Raw genomic sequence first — 15,366 nt, forward strand, 5'->3', positions numbered from 1 at the left:
ACCATAGGTTTAATTGCAGAGTTGTATCAACTTACCATGACGTTTTGGGCTTTGTGGGTGAAGGAAGCGAGGATGATACATTTAGGAAACTTTTTTCCCAGGTAAACAGATATTCATATCTGAGGCTCTCCACTTAAAATATCTTGTCATTAATCTTGGAAAGGTACAGTCAGTGAAAGTTGGGTTTGTTTCAGTAGCAGTAAAGGTGATTCAACTGGATTCATATTATCAGTTTGTGCTGTGCACAAAACCAGACAGAAAGATAGTGCAGTTTATGAAACACCACTGTATTACATTATGCAGTGCTTTTCAGCTAGATTTGCCACAATTTTCATGTGCAATATATGGTTTAAATTTTGCAATGCCACAGACTGTGAAATTTGTGCACTGGAAAGATTAATGTTGCCTGTTATTAAAAAGTAACATACAGTTCTTTTACCTGAGAGTCTAAGAGCCAGTGTTTGAGGAAGTAAGTACAGGTTATTGACCTCTTAAATCCTATACTGTGAGTTTTGCATCTTTGAAGAAACAGCAGCAGGCTAGTCTTGCCTCTTAAAATCCTCAACTGGTAGGTTATAATAAATAATAAATATCATGCTTCAGGACATTCTCAATCCATTTGACCTTTCAAAATGTTAGTGTGTTGTCTTGAGCTCTCAGCCTTTCCTTTTTTGACTTTCTTGTCTCACCTCACTATTTTCATGGTTATCTATTTCACTGCATAACAGAAAAGATATTGTAGATGTGCAGGGAACACTGTCTTCTAATTCTGAGCCTCAGAAACGGCATATCATTGTCAGACAGCTCAGGCAGTACAAATTTATCATCCTTTCTTTATTATCCAATTCACTAGTTTAGAAATAACTTTCAGTTAAATGCTTTGATGTTAAAATATTCTGTTCATCTAATAAAGCCAAACTCTATCAGGATTTGCATGTCCCACTTAATTTGATCACGCTTTCTGTTTTGGGGCTTGTATCTTTCTTTGTTCTTTGAAATGTAAAGATATTCCTGTTTTTGTGAAGTTTGCCAAAAACTGCTTTATCAGCCCTTGTGCAAGGGCTACTTCATGATTTAACATGGAAGTTTCACTGGAATGTTAGGCTTAAGGTGGCTATTCAAAATAGTAAACTATAGACCTGATTTACACTGCATGCATTTATAAAATGTCTGGATTGCTTGTGCGTTGCATTTTGGGGGTTGGGGAGCAAATGAACCATCAGATCTTTCTTACGTCCCAGTGAAATAGGTCTAAAAACATGCTTGTAAATCTGGTACACTTTTATTTGAAGGATTAAATACAGGTCAGACAATTCTATCAAAGATGTATGTGCATTTCTACTAAAGGAATTCCACATTCCTTTCAAATTACAAATAGAATGTACTGACAAAAATATAAATGTTTGTCTTGCTGATGTTTTTGTGATACCTTTCCTTCAATTGCCCTTCTGATTCCTCTATTCTGCATTTGTTTAGTTTCTGATCATTAATTTGTGATGATCTGAATCAGTCGTCTGTATGCTGCAGAAAAGTCTATTTTAATGGCACTTTTTTTTTGTAATATTCAAAATAGACTTTTTTTTCTAATGCATTATAAGATTTTACTTACAAACCAGGAAACACTACGTATGGGAAAGCATAATGTGTTCCAGCAGTGCAGAAACACTTTCTGCTGTCTACTTTTACAGGTCCGATTTGTGAAGAACGTGACTTCCTGGAAGGAAATGAAGCCAGGATTTTACCACGGCCATATATCTTACCTGGACTTTGCCAAGTACGTTCCCTTGGAGGTTTCCCTGGAGCAGAGTAGGCTCCGACTGGGCTCTGAGTGCCCTCTAGTGCTGAAAAGCTGGGAACTGCAGTTTGGTAAAAATCCACACACTGACATTGCCACGACGGGCGATATTCGGGGTTGATTTTCACCGTTTGCTCTTGTCTTCTTGCATGACAAAATGTAGCCGAGTCTCATTTAAGAAATATTTATATACTGGGATTAGTATTCCATGTCTGTATTGCAAACAATCATGGTTTTTCTCTGAAACACTGGCAGTTCTCTCTTGGGGTTGGCTTCCCATTTGGGGAAATTTAACGTATCTGTTCTCAAAAATGTTTCATAATAGGTAATTATGGGTAAATAAAGGGTAATACCGCCTACCTCTTAAGTTATGTAGTTCTTCTCTACCATAGTATCCCTTTACATTTTATGGGAATCTGAAAAGTTATATTTTGAACTAGTTTTCTGGCTTATAATAATTGACTTCTGGTAAAAAAACACTGAAATAATTCTTGTGGAGTTAAATCCTGCTACTTCTAAACTTAATTTAAAATAAAATGAGGTAAAAATCCTCCCACTGACTTCAAAGGTTCAGGATCATATCTGTATTTCCACTTTCATATGTTTCTTTTCTTGTCTTATTTTTGCTTCTGGATCTAAAGCAGTGATCCTTCGTAGCTCAGTCTTATGAAACCTCCCCTTGAACTGACAAGTCAGTTTTGCTTAAGATGCTTACTAGGCAGTGCTTCATCTTGAATTTGGAGCATGTGGAAAATGGTTTAAAATTGAAAGTGGAATTTTCAGATCTCTTTATATTCAACTGCACAAAGGATAGTAACCCGCTACTTTTACCTCTTGCCGACGGTCAGTCCTCAGTGTTATGTTTCTGTGCATATTAATTATTTAATGAAATTCTTCTTTTTTGTATGTAGTAATTCCTTTTGTTTAGTCATTCATTTTAATTATTCATTCTGTCATGTACACTGATTTTTAATTTGAGCTTTTTATTACAAAGAATGAGATGGGGGAGTGAGACCTTCATAGATTCCCTATACAGTGTATTATATAATAGAAAATGCTAAAAGCTACAGTAGTAGCTGAAAATGACCAATGGCACCAAGTAAAAGCTTGAAGTTTACAAAAAATAACAGGCAAAAAGTCTTACTTGCAAATCAATCAATCAAATAAAATATACCGAATTTCATTAGTTTCCTTTCTGCCTTTTTAAAGTTAAAATCCTTCAACGTTAATAAATGCTTGAACTGAGTAATAGCTTTTTGGAACAGCAAAGCTGAATGTTACTTTATTCAGTACTTCATAAAGCTGAAAACATTTTCAGATACCAGAACTTCTTAAACTAAAATAATTATTTTACATCTAGAAAGCATCTAAGCAATTTCACAGATTTCTTTCATCTGCATCTTCCCTTCAGGACTGTGTTATCCTTGTCTTTGTTGTTTGTTATCCTTTCACCTAAGTGATTTATTTTTTTCCCACAACAGCTTGCTTTCTCATACTTTGGGTTTTCATTGTTAAAATAATATCTTGAATACGCTGGTTGTGCTTGGCAAGGCCCACACCTTTAAGGCTGTGAGGTATGTTCTTGTAATGAACATTCTTGTAGTTAAGAAGTGTAAAATATTTCAGAAAAATCAATGTGTCCTTATACATGAACATCAAACTTAGATCCTCTGTAAAATACCAGAAGTACCTCTTAAGTTATGCTGAAACTTAAAGTAGTGGGTTCCATGGATGACTTGCAGTATTGAGGACAGGTTATAATAACCCATCCACATAGAAATGACAGTAATAAAACTTTGAATTCCCCCTTCCCCCTTTTTTTTTTTTTAAATTTCTCATCCACTCTTATTCCTATTTTCTCTGGTAAATAGTTGGAAAAAAGGTTCTTTGAAAATGCAATTACCAATTCATTACCATTATTAATAAAGTTGCAGTAGTAAGTGACTTATGTTATTGTAACTGTAGCTAGTTCTGCGAGCTCATCTGCAAATCCATATGAATGTCCAGTCCAGCACAAGCGTTTCTAAGGACTTCAACATCTCCATTTAACCCATGGATACATATTGTTTGTTGGTTGAGGCTGCTACACCAAGTGGTCTGTTACAGCTTTCTCAGCATTTGCAGTGCAGTCTGTGGAAGGAGACACACGGGCGTTCTCGTGCACTTCAGTGGACCTGAAAGAAGGTGCAGTTTGAAGTCTGGACTTTGCATCAAAATGGTTGAAATGTTCACAAACCCTGTTTTACAGACTTTTGGAAGTAGGAGCTGGCATGCAGACAGATGTCAGCAATGCCGCCTTTGAATGCTCCAGTCGGACTCATTGGTACTCTGCTGGCAACACTGGAGAATCAATTGCTCTTTCTGTAGCCTTTAACAATTTCTCTGTCTGTAGTGCTGGTCTTTGCCATAGTAATGCCTGTTAATTGGTTTTTTCTAACTTCCTCCTTTCTCCCGCTTATTCTATGTTTCTGTTCTTCAGCTTTTAAACTTAAGATTCCTCTTATGCACAGTATCTGGTAGTAAAATTTGCAGAGTACCCCTTTAACAATAGTGGTACTGCATCTTGAAACTATGAATGCTCTCTGTTTTAGCCAAGCTAGGAGGCTTGAATGGCCCTCTATCAATGCAGAACACTTTCCCAGTTTGCATGGGAACAGAACTTTTTTTCCAACTTCTAGCTTTACTTCAGGTTACTTGACACACTTGCAATTTCCACTGTGATATAAACTCTTTATGTTTGGATACTATAATTATTTGCCACAATGATGTCTCAAATGGAAGAAAAAGTAAAACTGAGAAATGTATCATAAAAGCTGATTTGAACACAGGTCATTGAAAGGTAGCATTTGCACAAAACAGTTTTGGTGTTTTAAATCTTTGTCATGTGTCCTATGAGCTTACCACCTGATTTCATCAGGCTTCCTGTTTGTACTACAGTAGATAAAAATTTTCTTAGAGTAAATGTCTAATTTAATATCTTTAGATAGTATCTGTAACCATATTAATTTCTCTATCTTAGGCTTATATTTAATAAGCATAGCCATATGCCTTCAACCCAGCTTGATGGGCTCTGAGCTCTGTCTTCCTGCTGTTAACGTTTCTGACAACTGGAGACCTGCCAGGAAAACTACTTGCAGGATTGCAAAGCCCAGTTCAGGAGGACAGGAACTCAATATCAAACTTCCTCATACTTATTATAAACACATATGGGGCTGCTAAACTAATTAGGGCATTTCTAGAGTCAGCATGGTTCTGTAAACATTTTTAGTGTCTATTTGTGTGAAAATATGTAAGTTTTGTTTGTTTCTTTAATAAGAAAAAAACTTTTAAAATCATAATCTTAGAAAAACTGAAATTGAACTGACTTTCACATCCACATAATGCACTGGGTATGAGGACGAAAAGAAGTGATCTCTAAACTTCTTCTCAATATCATTTATTTTGTGTAGAGATTTCAGTTGTGTCAGTAGAGACAGGCTTTTAAATATTAGATGAGAAGCTTTGATTTGTCCTTTGAAAGATTTCTTTTTTCCTCTTTTACTTTAGATTTGGTGTTAAAAAGAAACCAATTTACATAAATGTCATAAGAGATCCTATAGAACGACTAGTTTCTTATTATTACTTTCTGCGCTTTGGAGATGATTACAGACCAGGGCTACGGAGGCGAAAACAGGGGGATAAAAGGTAAAGTACACTTTATTATACATGTTGTACTTACTAAAGTTAGTGTGAAAACAATTTAAAAAATGTCCTGATAAAAGCTGAATTGTTCTTGTATCAGCCTTGATGATAATGGTGGATTTGGAAGTTACGTTCTCCACTTCGTGTCCATAATGGAGCAGAGCGTAGCATTGAGTATGTTCTTTGTACCCTTATAAATTCACTTAATCTTGCAGTTTGTTAAAAAAATTAAATAAAATTTAAAAATGTGTTAAGTATCCAGAGTTGTAAATATCAAGATAAGCTTATACTCCTATGTAAGAAGGCTAATCCCTTCTTGTTGAAGACTAAGACACATTTTTTCAACAAAAGCTGTAGAACTGCTGATGCTTTGGCTTTGTTTTTTATTTTCTAGAATTAGCAACCCAATTAATTTTATTTTTTAAAATCATGAACCTTGCAATGGAATTCTGTAAGGAGTCTTTTTGAAAACTATGGAGTGTGATACATACCTTTCTGTACATCCTCATCTGCCTTAAGGGGCTGTAAGATCAGGTTAGCACATTCAAACATTGACTATTAATACAGTTTCAGAATGGCAACATCATGTAGGCTACAAAATATATTTACTTCAGAAAGAATCTATATATCCACTGTCATAGTTTTCAGTAAGACATTTGCTGGGGCATGTTGCTTTGGGGTTTTTAAATCAGGAAGAAAAGGAGGATATTAAGTATATGAGTATAGTTTATAAAATTATTGTTAGAACAGTGTAGAATCCTTTATAAAATGTAGTGAGATTTTGTATGTTACAGGGCCAAATACTTTTTATGATTTCAGTGATATTTTCTTAAGCTGATGCAATTTTTCTGTAGTGTTGACAATTTAGTGTTGCACTGTGTGAATACCAAGAGACATTGAAAAAATAAGCAAAAATCATACTGAATACACTTAGTCTAAAAACACCATAACAACTAATAAATGTGACAATCATTTTGTGTGCTGCTCCCCATCCAAATAGTGCTTTTCATATATTGGGAGCAGAGCATTCCTCTTTTCTTTTCAGTTGGTAACTAACTGCTCCTGCGTTAATTTAGGGTTTAGCGCCATCTTCAGCTACTGCATTTCATTAATTTGGAGGTGCATTTAACAGCTTAGTTCTAAGGTAATGTTGGAGTTACCCAGTACTCATGATGGATCAGTGCAGAATTTCACTAGAGAATTATGCTAGGAAAAGCATGCCAGTGTCTTGTTTACCTAGTTAAACTGTGGTTTTATTTCTGATGTATGACATGTACAAGGTACTCTAAACTCAGAGTTCATTGTGAACCCAGGCACAGTTTATTCCCTACTTTGGCATAGTATCAGTAAATTTTTCAGAACATCTCAGAAACTTCACCACAAAACAGAAGCAAATGATGTTGTCCTTGTTCTTAACCCCAAATGGTTATGCAAACATGTTTCTACATGGTTGTTTTGAACAGAAACTTGTAATTTTAAAGAAGAAACTGTCTAAAAAGTTGTCTATGTGATCTCTTATTATTAAGTTTTTTTAATCTGTCCTAGATGCAGGCCTTATATGTTGACTAGAAATATTATAAGTACTTACTTTATGGTGACACAGTAACAATTTACAAATTGTTTCCAATGCTGATGGAGTTCTTATTTTTGCTGTGGTACTGCAGTTGAAACTGTGTATTGCTGCTCCTGTGTAGAGAGCAATCAGGTATCCATGTAGAGAGCAATACTGTATGGAATATTCTGTTATGCAGTGAACACCTTCCTTTCAATTCTTCTGGTTGCCAAAACCAAATTAGCCTCTGAAATGGCAGTTATTTGTCATAATATTTAAAATAAAATAAACCAGTCTTTAATCTAAAACACAAAATGCACAGTGTTCTATGTTATAAAGATGCAGCTGTTCCAGTATCACACAGTTCCCTACGGCATTTCATGCTGTATCTTTAGTGACTTCTTTTATACAGGAAAACAATTATACCAACACTTACTGACTATCTGTGCTAGTTTTGTCAAATATCCTTTGCTAAGGTTATATCAAAGGTATATCAATGTGTATCAGGTAAGATCAACTGTTCATTAGTTGTAACCATAAAAGACTGTCCAAATACTATTTTAATTTAGACAAACAGGTCATCCTACTAATACTGTGAAAGCAAGGCTACCTTTTATTCTTTCACATCATATCTTGTGTTTTTCTGTCCCTACTACATTTAGCAAATAGCCAGTCTGAGATGTTTCATATGTATATAAGATTTTAAAGCTCAGCTCAATTTTGTCTTTGTTCCAGACTTTTGATGAATGTGTGGCAGCTGGAGGTTCCGACTGTGCTCCAGAGAAACTTTGGCTTCAAATTCCATTCTTCTGTGGCCACAGCTCTGAATGCTGGTAGGGAGATAGATGTAGCTTGTTAGTCAAGTACCTCATTGCTGAAATATAAACTGTAACAAATTTGAATATGTATCACAGTTGGGGAAAGTGTGAGGGGCTGGGCAGAGTGAAGCAGCGGGTACTTTAGTAATGTGTTTTCTTTTGAAGATGCAATTACTGAAACAGTGTTGCAGTTTTTTAAACAAGCAATATGTTAGAATACTGTATCAACAGTGCTATGAGGGAAAACATATGTTTTCAATTTTAAAAATTATTTTTGCAGATTTGGAGTCTTGACTTTTTTTTATATCAGACTGCAGTATCTTTCTTTCCAAATGGACATGTTTTAGTTCAAGCTCCTGAAGTTTCTGGAGAGAATAAAATAATTGAGATCAGGATAAATTTATCTTAAACCTTTACCAGGCATCCAGTAGTCAATGTTACCTAGTAGAAACTGAAACAAAAGCAAATAGTGTCCATCTGTCAATACAGCATGTTTTATAACAATGGCACATACTTAAAAACACTCTTCAGCAACCAAAAAAACCCCATATAGATTAATGGAACTATTCTAAGTGATACCAAGGGCAGTTATTCATCAAAGGTACTGTTCTTTCAAACATAAGCAAAGTAAATGGCCACTTGGGAGCTCCCCTTTCAGTACCTGTTGGTCAAACCTATCTACGCTGGGGCCACGTAGAGAAGGAGAGAAAGGAAGAAGTTGCAAAAGGGAAAGTGTGTTCTTATCAGGTATCTAATGTGAAAGTGGAGACCAAGGATTAACACTGAGAAAATGTAAATCCTTCGAAAATTGCATTAATAGAGACATTAACATATACATACATTGGGTATTTTTGTGGAGACTCCTCTATAAATAGATTCACAATTTTAGATAAAAACACAGGCGAGAGAAACTGGAAAGGGAAATGAAGTTAGGAATGGTTATAACTTGGAATGAGTCTTGCCTTTCCTATACAAATGTCGTGTTGTGAAGTAATCTCTATCTAGGGACCAAGGACTGTTGGCTGCCATCAGAACTTGCTGTAATTGTTCTCTGTCATTTTAGGAATGTGGGAAGCAGATGGGCTTTGGAACAAGCCAAATACAATCTGATTAATGAATACTTCCTAGTGGGAGTTACTGAGGAGCTTGAAGACTTTATCATGTTATTGGAGGCAGCTTTGCCCCGGTTCTTCAGGGGTGCCACAGAACTGTACCGGACAGGTATTTACATAGTTGATATCCATGGATTCCATGGATTTTTCATCCTCTTATTGCCTTTTTAATGTGAATTCTTAGAGTTCAGTGAATAGTTTTGAGGCTCTACCAGTCTTTTGTCTCTCAGCTGGCTGATGCTCCTACAAACGAGATAAACTCCTTTTAAAAGATTCTCAGCAATTTTTTTTAGGGTAACCCAAGTATCTTCCTGCCTTACACAAATTGTAAATATTTAAGTTTGGGGTAAAGGCAGTTGTGTAGGTACAGTGCATGCAAAAAAATTTAACAGAGCATTTTTTAAGGTCTCGCAGTGGCTTCAGTTTTGTAAAGTGGCTGATGTGGCAGATTTCCATTTCCTCAGAAGCCCTGCTGAAATTAACTCAGTGCAGCCTGGTTGGCTGAGCAATAAGGCCTGAGGGATGCAGAGACCCAAGTACGTGTTTATCTTCCAGGGCTCCTAATAAGACATAACATAGCCAGTAGCTCAGTTTCTAGGAACTGGCCATGCAACTTGTGATGAAGGAAAGGTCCCTCTTAGCAGAGCTTCTGTCTATAAATAGAGGGGAAAAGGGTCTGATATATAGAGCCAAGATGTGTAGTATTAACAAGTTTATTACAAAGCAACAGATAAACTTTCTTAGGGAAAATCTTATCATCATTTTGGTCATCATTTTAGTCCTCTTTGTCTCGGGAACTCTGTGCAACAGGGATGTGGCTTATGTATCATTTATGATAAGACTATAGTATCCTATTTAGATGGGAGAATAATGCTTTAAATGCCATCAAGTAAGGAGTATATATTTTGATTAGAAATAGACAACTGAAATCACATGAAAACTGGATTTTTTTTCTCCTTCATGGAGTGCTAGACAGGGCTTACACCAGTGCAGTGGTTGGGGTTTTTTTTGTAGTCTGAATTGAATATAAACATTTCTGGAGGTGTTTAAAAGATGTGTAGATGTGGCACTCAGGGACATGGTTTAGTGGGGCTTGGCCGTGTTAGGTTTGTGGTTGGACTCTATGACCTTAAACTTCTTTTCCAACCTCAATGATTCTATGAAAGAAGTTCTTTGTTCTGCAGTTTCTAAAATTCTTAACATTTGATACCAGATTAACATCTAAATAATTAATTTTGAAAGACCAATCTTGCTCCAAGTATATTATGTGGAGTAATCTTGTTCCTTGAATGAATGTTCATTCCCTGGGTTTATTAGAATAAGGAGGAAGAATTGAAAGAACGGATGTAAAATTCATTAACATTTACTGAGAGAGACTGCACTTTTCCAACTCTGCATGTTATGTTGATACATTCTGGATTAAAACTTGTCACTTCTGATGCAGTTTATCAACACACTGAGAGTATAAACCCCTGTAAATAAAATAACTGTAAACTTTTTTTTAAGCACATGAACTTTAAAGTGAAGTTATTGCTTTCATTTTGCATTTAGGAAAGAAGTCTCATCTTAGGAAAACAACTGAGAAAAAACTTCCCACAAAAGAAACTATTGCCAAGCTACAACAGTCTGAAATCTGGAAAATGGAGAATGAGTTCTATGAATTTGCACTGGAGCAATTTCAGTTTGTCAGAGCACATGCAGTTCGGGAAAAAGATGGAGAATTGTATATTCTGGCTCAAAACTTTTTCTATGAAAAGATTTACCCTAAATCAAACTAAGAACACTATACTGTTAGATTTATGGACCTAAATCTTTGATCACATCATCATCTTAGTTCTCAGCCATGGAAATTAGATTGCTTGTAGACCTCCAAGACATTTCTTTATATGAGAAAATTGGGCTGTGGATCACCTCCAGGGCTTTGGATATGGCTGTGTTGGTAATCCAGAAGCAAAGGCTTAATTTCTTTTACCTGACTAATACTTTCAGTGGGAGTCAATATCCTTAACCTGAAGAAATCTACACTGTAATTCGGAGCAATTAATACACAGCAGTTCTATTTGAAAATATAAACAAACACAAAACACTTCTGTTGATGCTCTTTTTAATTTTCAGAGCAATTTATTTTCATTTATACTTCTGTGAAGAGGAAATCATTTTCCCCAGCTTTCAACATGGAAATTTTGGTTGTATACAGTATGAGTAGTCTTAATAACTGGTTGACATCTGTGCTTTGTTTTTGTGAATCATGTCACATGATATTAATTGGGATGGTTAATCATCTTCTGCTGAGAAATGCTGCTGCTGCTGGAATTGCCCATATTTATATATGTGGTTTTATTAAAAAATTACAACTACTCATTAGTGTTAAAATGTCATTTCCACATTAATATTGTAAAAACTTCAAGAATCAGAGCAGTGGAGTTTTTGTTTTGTTTTATGTCCACCACCACTGACTGAGGTTGGGAAAACTACGAAGAAATTCGGTATTGTCTGCAGTTCTAGTTGATCCTTACACAGTGGTATAAAAATCATAAATTCAGTAAGTTTCTCCATGGATTCTTTGTAGTAATTGTAAACTGAGGTATTGGTGAATCCATATTATGACTCTATTAGTGAGCTGTGGTATGGCTAGGGTTTTCCTACTACTTCAATACTTTTATCTGTAGAATATTTTTACTGAGGTGCTTTATAACGTGTTTTAAAGCATTGCATTTACAAAAGGAGTAAAATGCTGTAAATACTGCTTATTTTATGTATTTGGACCAAAAGGTTTAAAGTAACTAGTTTAAAGTGGGATTTTGCACCAGTTCTGTTATGTGTGAAGTGAAAAACATCACATCTGTTTCCTGGTTGAGTTAACTGCTGGACATTGCTGAAACACACTTCAGTGACCTCTCTGACTTCAATACCAGAATGTTGTCCAGGGATTCTCTTTGCAGAAATGTAGTCTTCAACTTTTATTAGGGTAAGAGAACAAGAAGAAAAATGTCATGTGTAGTCTGGTTGAGAAAGATGCAGTGAACTTGATTGACATAATTGTATTTATGTAACTGCCTTAGTGACTGTTGTAAATTTGTGAGTTGCCGTTATTAACAGTGTGAAACACCTGGTAGATGAAGTAAATTGAAATTTGAGAACAGATGTTTGGGGCCACTGCATTATAGCAAATGGCAGTGGAGAACTGCAAGAATTTGTTTCCTATTGAATTTTCTTAAAGATCTGAGTATTTACACATCTTACACCTGCCTTTTCTTAAAGTGCTTTTCACAGGGTTTGATGGGGGAAGGCACTGAGGAGACAAAGTAAGGAATGGTGGTAAAGGTTTAAATTCCTAAGGGATGGTGCTGAAGGCTTAGTTTAAAATTACAGAGTGGAGTTTCTTTAACCAGCTTGTTCTTGTAATGAAAACAAAGGAAATGGAAAATGGTCTGTGAACTGGATGTCTGCAGCCAAAAGCAACAGCCCAATTACAGAGAGGATAACGAGGGACTATCAAGTACATCTTACGATTTCTTTGTTTTCTTAGATTTTTCCCTTCTAATTTTAAAAATAGATCTCTCTTTGTTCTTTTCAAATAATCAGGGAAGTTCCTTCTCATAGCTTACCATTTATGTAGCATGAACCATGCATAAGACTTCCTGTTCTAGTCCTTGTCTATTGACATCAATAATAATGCCAGCGTGTTTGGATATAGGATGTGTAGGGTCACACATGAAGACATTTCCTAGCTAAAGAAAGGAACTGAGGAATCATACACAAGAAGTAGTTAATGGAGATCTAGAAATTTTCATTAAAAAGCAGTAACTTTTCTTGAAATAGAATGAATATTTATAATCCCAGGAAAGATTTCCACTTGCTGATAGTTCCGTGTTAGGTTTTATTTTGACTATCTTGTTTTCCCTCAGAATAATTTGGATCAGTTTACCTTCTTGCGTCTCCTTCAGAATTTTCAGAAGCGACTTCTAAGAGAGCAGAAGAGTTTACTAAGTGAAAATAAAAAATCTTCATCCAAGTAATGAAATAGGTATGTAGATGAATGCTTCTGTGTTGACAAGAAAACAATAGGTAAAACTTCTACTGATTTCAGTAGGGTCTACAGAAACCTATTCTGTAAGCAATTTTAAAAGTTGTATTTCTTTTGTCCTTCAGGATTTAGAGTTTCTTAATTATGAATCTTCAATAACAAAAATAATAGAACAATGCAATTTTTTTTTACTTTTAAAAAAGCAATATATTTTTCATAGCTCATGTAAGACCACATTTTATTTAATCAGATATCACTTCCTGTTCTTTGCTGTGAACTGACAAGGTTGAGGTAAACAAGGAGTATTTTTTGAAAATGCTAACAACAGTTGGAGAGGTATTCATTCTAGATGTATTCTGAAAATGTGATCATGTGTAGAACACAGAAGGAACTAAGACTCTCCTTTTTTATCTAGTGCAACTATTAAAGTCAACTGTGAACTTTTTAGAATCCTTTGAATTCAGAACTATCAAACCTGGTTTTCCTAACAAGCAGTTTAGGAAAAAGAGCTTTACAGATTTTTAATAATCTGCTCTATTCGTCTTCTGTTTGGAAATGAAAAGAATCCAAGTTGTTGCCATTAAAAATATTTTACAGTATATAAATATAATTTATCTTATATATTTTCCCTTAATGACTCATAGTGGAAAGCAGCAATAGATGACTTTTTGGTTTTGCAGGTTGTATGATCAGTAAACTACTATGCAGCCTCCTGAACATGAATCTTTACCTGAAGTCACTGTACTCCGCGGAGGAGCGAGATTGGATTTTTGCAGGGCTAAGTTCGTTTGAAAGGTGCTGAAATGCTCATATATATATATATATATATATAGTTGAGAGTAGATTTTGTTACACTGTTCTGTACTTTCTGTACGAAATTACTGCCCAGATTTTGTGCAAAACTGTTGAAACTGTTAATGTCAGCCCAGTGGCACAAAGTCCAGCTGTGCTGGTGACTACATACCCACAGCATGTCTGGAGCACTTGTGGTACACTGGGCAGTGTTGACAGTAGAACAACAGTGTTTTTAACTCCTTCCCATAATAATTCTGCAGCCATACAACAAGAATTTCACTCTTATTTAGTTAGTGCATTTATAAGCAGACTCAAGGCTAGGGTGCAAGTTGTCCTCTGTGCACATTCCTGTTTGCTCTGGGTGGTTTTCAAGCACTTTCCCTATTATTATGCTGATAGTGGCTTAATTTTCAAACAGGCATGAAAATTTATAGTTATAGAATACCTATAGAGGAGACAAAGAACCAGCCCATCCTGGTCATTTGAAATGCCTTTTGTGGGTATTTAGTTTTTCTGAAGATACCTAGCTATTTTTACATTACAGAAACAAACTTTTGCTTATTGATGGTCTCAGAGCAGTTCTATTTTATATCGGGGAAAATTCAGTTATTTTCTGTTACACTTCTGTTAAAATTTTCCATTAAGCTTAGCTGCTAAAGGTGTATGTGACAGAAAGGTGTGTGGATGATGCTGTCTGCATTGTGCTGCTTAAGCAGTGAGTGCAAAAGCCTGATTCAAGTGCACTGCCAATTTAGCTCTTCAGAATTAGAGCATGTTTTATGACTACTAGAGATAAAACTTAAGGGAAGTGTAAGGCTGCTTAGTTGGATGGATGCTTCCTTTACTGTAAGCCTATGCAACTGTGTAACCTTTGCAGCAGTATTTATAGAAAGAGCCCTCTTCCTGAGACTTTTCTGGAGCATAATTATAAATGTTCATACACTTGTACTGTCTGATATTTACATCAGCGGCTTTCCATAGCTTCTGTAAAAGAGACAGGTTTGTGAGCATTTCTAAAGCAGTACTGAATGTAATTTTGAAAAACATGGATTGTGCTTCATGATTTTTTTTCTCTTTTTAAACACACATGCAGCTAAATAGTGCCTTTTTTCCTCACAATCCATGTTGAAGATGCTTGCTCCCACTCACCCTCCGTAAACGGATTTGTTTGTGCAATACTATTCCAACTTGAAACCATTTTGTCACAGCTGTTTGAGAAATAATCTCCATTTTTCCTCACTATGCTGCCAGCTTTCTGTTGTTGAAGTGTTTCAGTTGATTACCTAATGCAAATGCTATAAAATAAAAGACCCAGTGGGAAGGGGAAAGAAAAGAAGTCTGGTGTCCTGTCTTAATATTTACATGTCACATTCACATTGAATGCTTTTTATCTGGAAGATATTGTGACGCAGTATTGTGAACTTTCTTGGCAGCTGTTGTGATTTTGGAGGGGAGGGGAGAGCTGGAGTGTAGCTTGTCTGTAGTAATTTCATACAGCTATAACCAAATATATTTATTAGGCCTTTAGAATTTGCATTGGGCTTTCTAGGCAGATAGGTAATAAGTTTGTGGAGAGTATACACTGT

The 15,366-nt window shown here is 35.6% G+C and overlaps 1 protein-coding gene across 3 annotated transcripts in view; it reads left to right on the top strand.

The window, feature by feature from the left end:
• HS2ST1 (heparan sulfate 2-O-sulfotransferase 1) overlaps positions 1-15,116 on the top strand; it is an 80,669-nt gene extending 65,553 nt beyond the window's left edge. For 2 of the 3 annotated variants that reach the window (XM_050306357.1, XM_050306358.1), the window contains exons 3-7: positions 1,689-1,774; positions 5,342-5,478; positions 7,762-7,861; positions 8,910-9,067; positions 10,510-15,116. In XM_050306357.1, coding sequence (XP_050162314.1) covers positions 1,689-1,774; positions 5,342-5,478; positions 7,762-7,861; positions 8,910-9,067; positions 10,510-10,736 — 708 coding nt within the window. In that variant the 3' untranslated portion in view covers positions 10,737-15,116. The remainder of the gene's footprint in view (positions 1-1,688; positions 1,775-5,341; positions 5,479-7,761; positions 7,862-8,909; positions 9,068-10,509) is intronic. The other variant, XR_007627639.1, reaches the window with a different exon arrangement.
• The last annotated feature ends 250 nt before the right edge of the window (positions 15,117-15,366 follow it).

Source organism: Myiozetetes cayanensis, unplaced genomic scaffold (genome assembly GCF_022539395.1).
Source record: "Myiozetetes cayanensis isolate MyiCay16 unplaced genomic scaffold, myiCay2020 scf12, whole genome shotgun sequence".
NCBI lineage: Eukaryota > Metazoa > Chordata > Aves > Passeriformes > Tyrannidae > Myiozetetes > Myiozetetes cayanensis.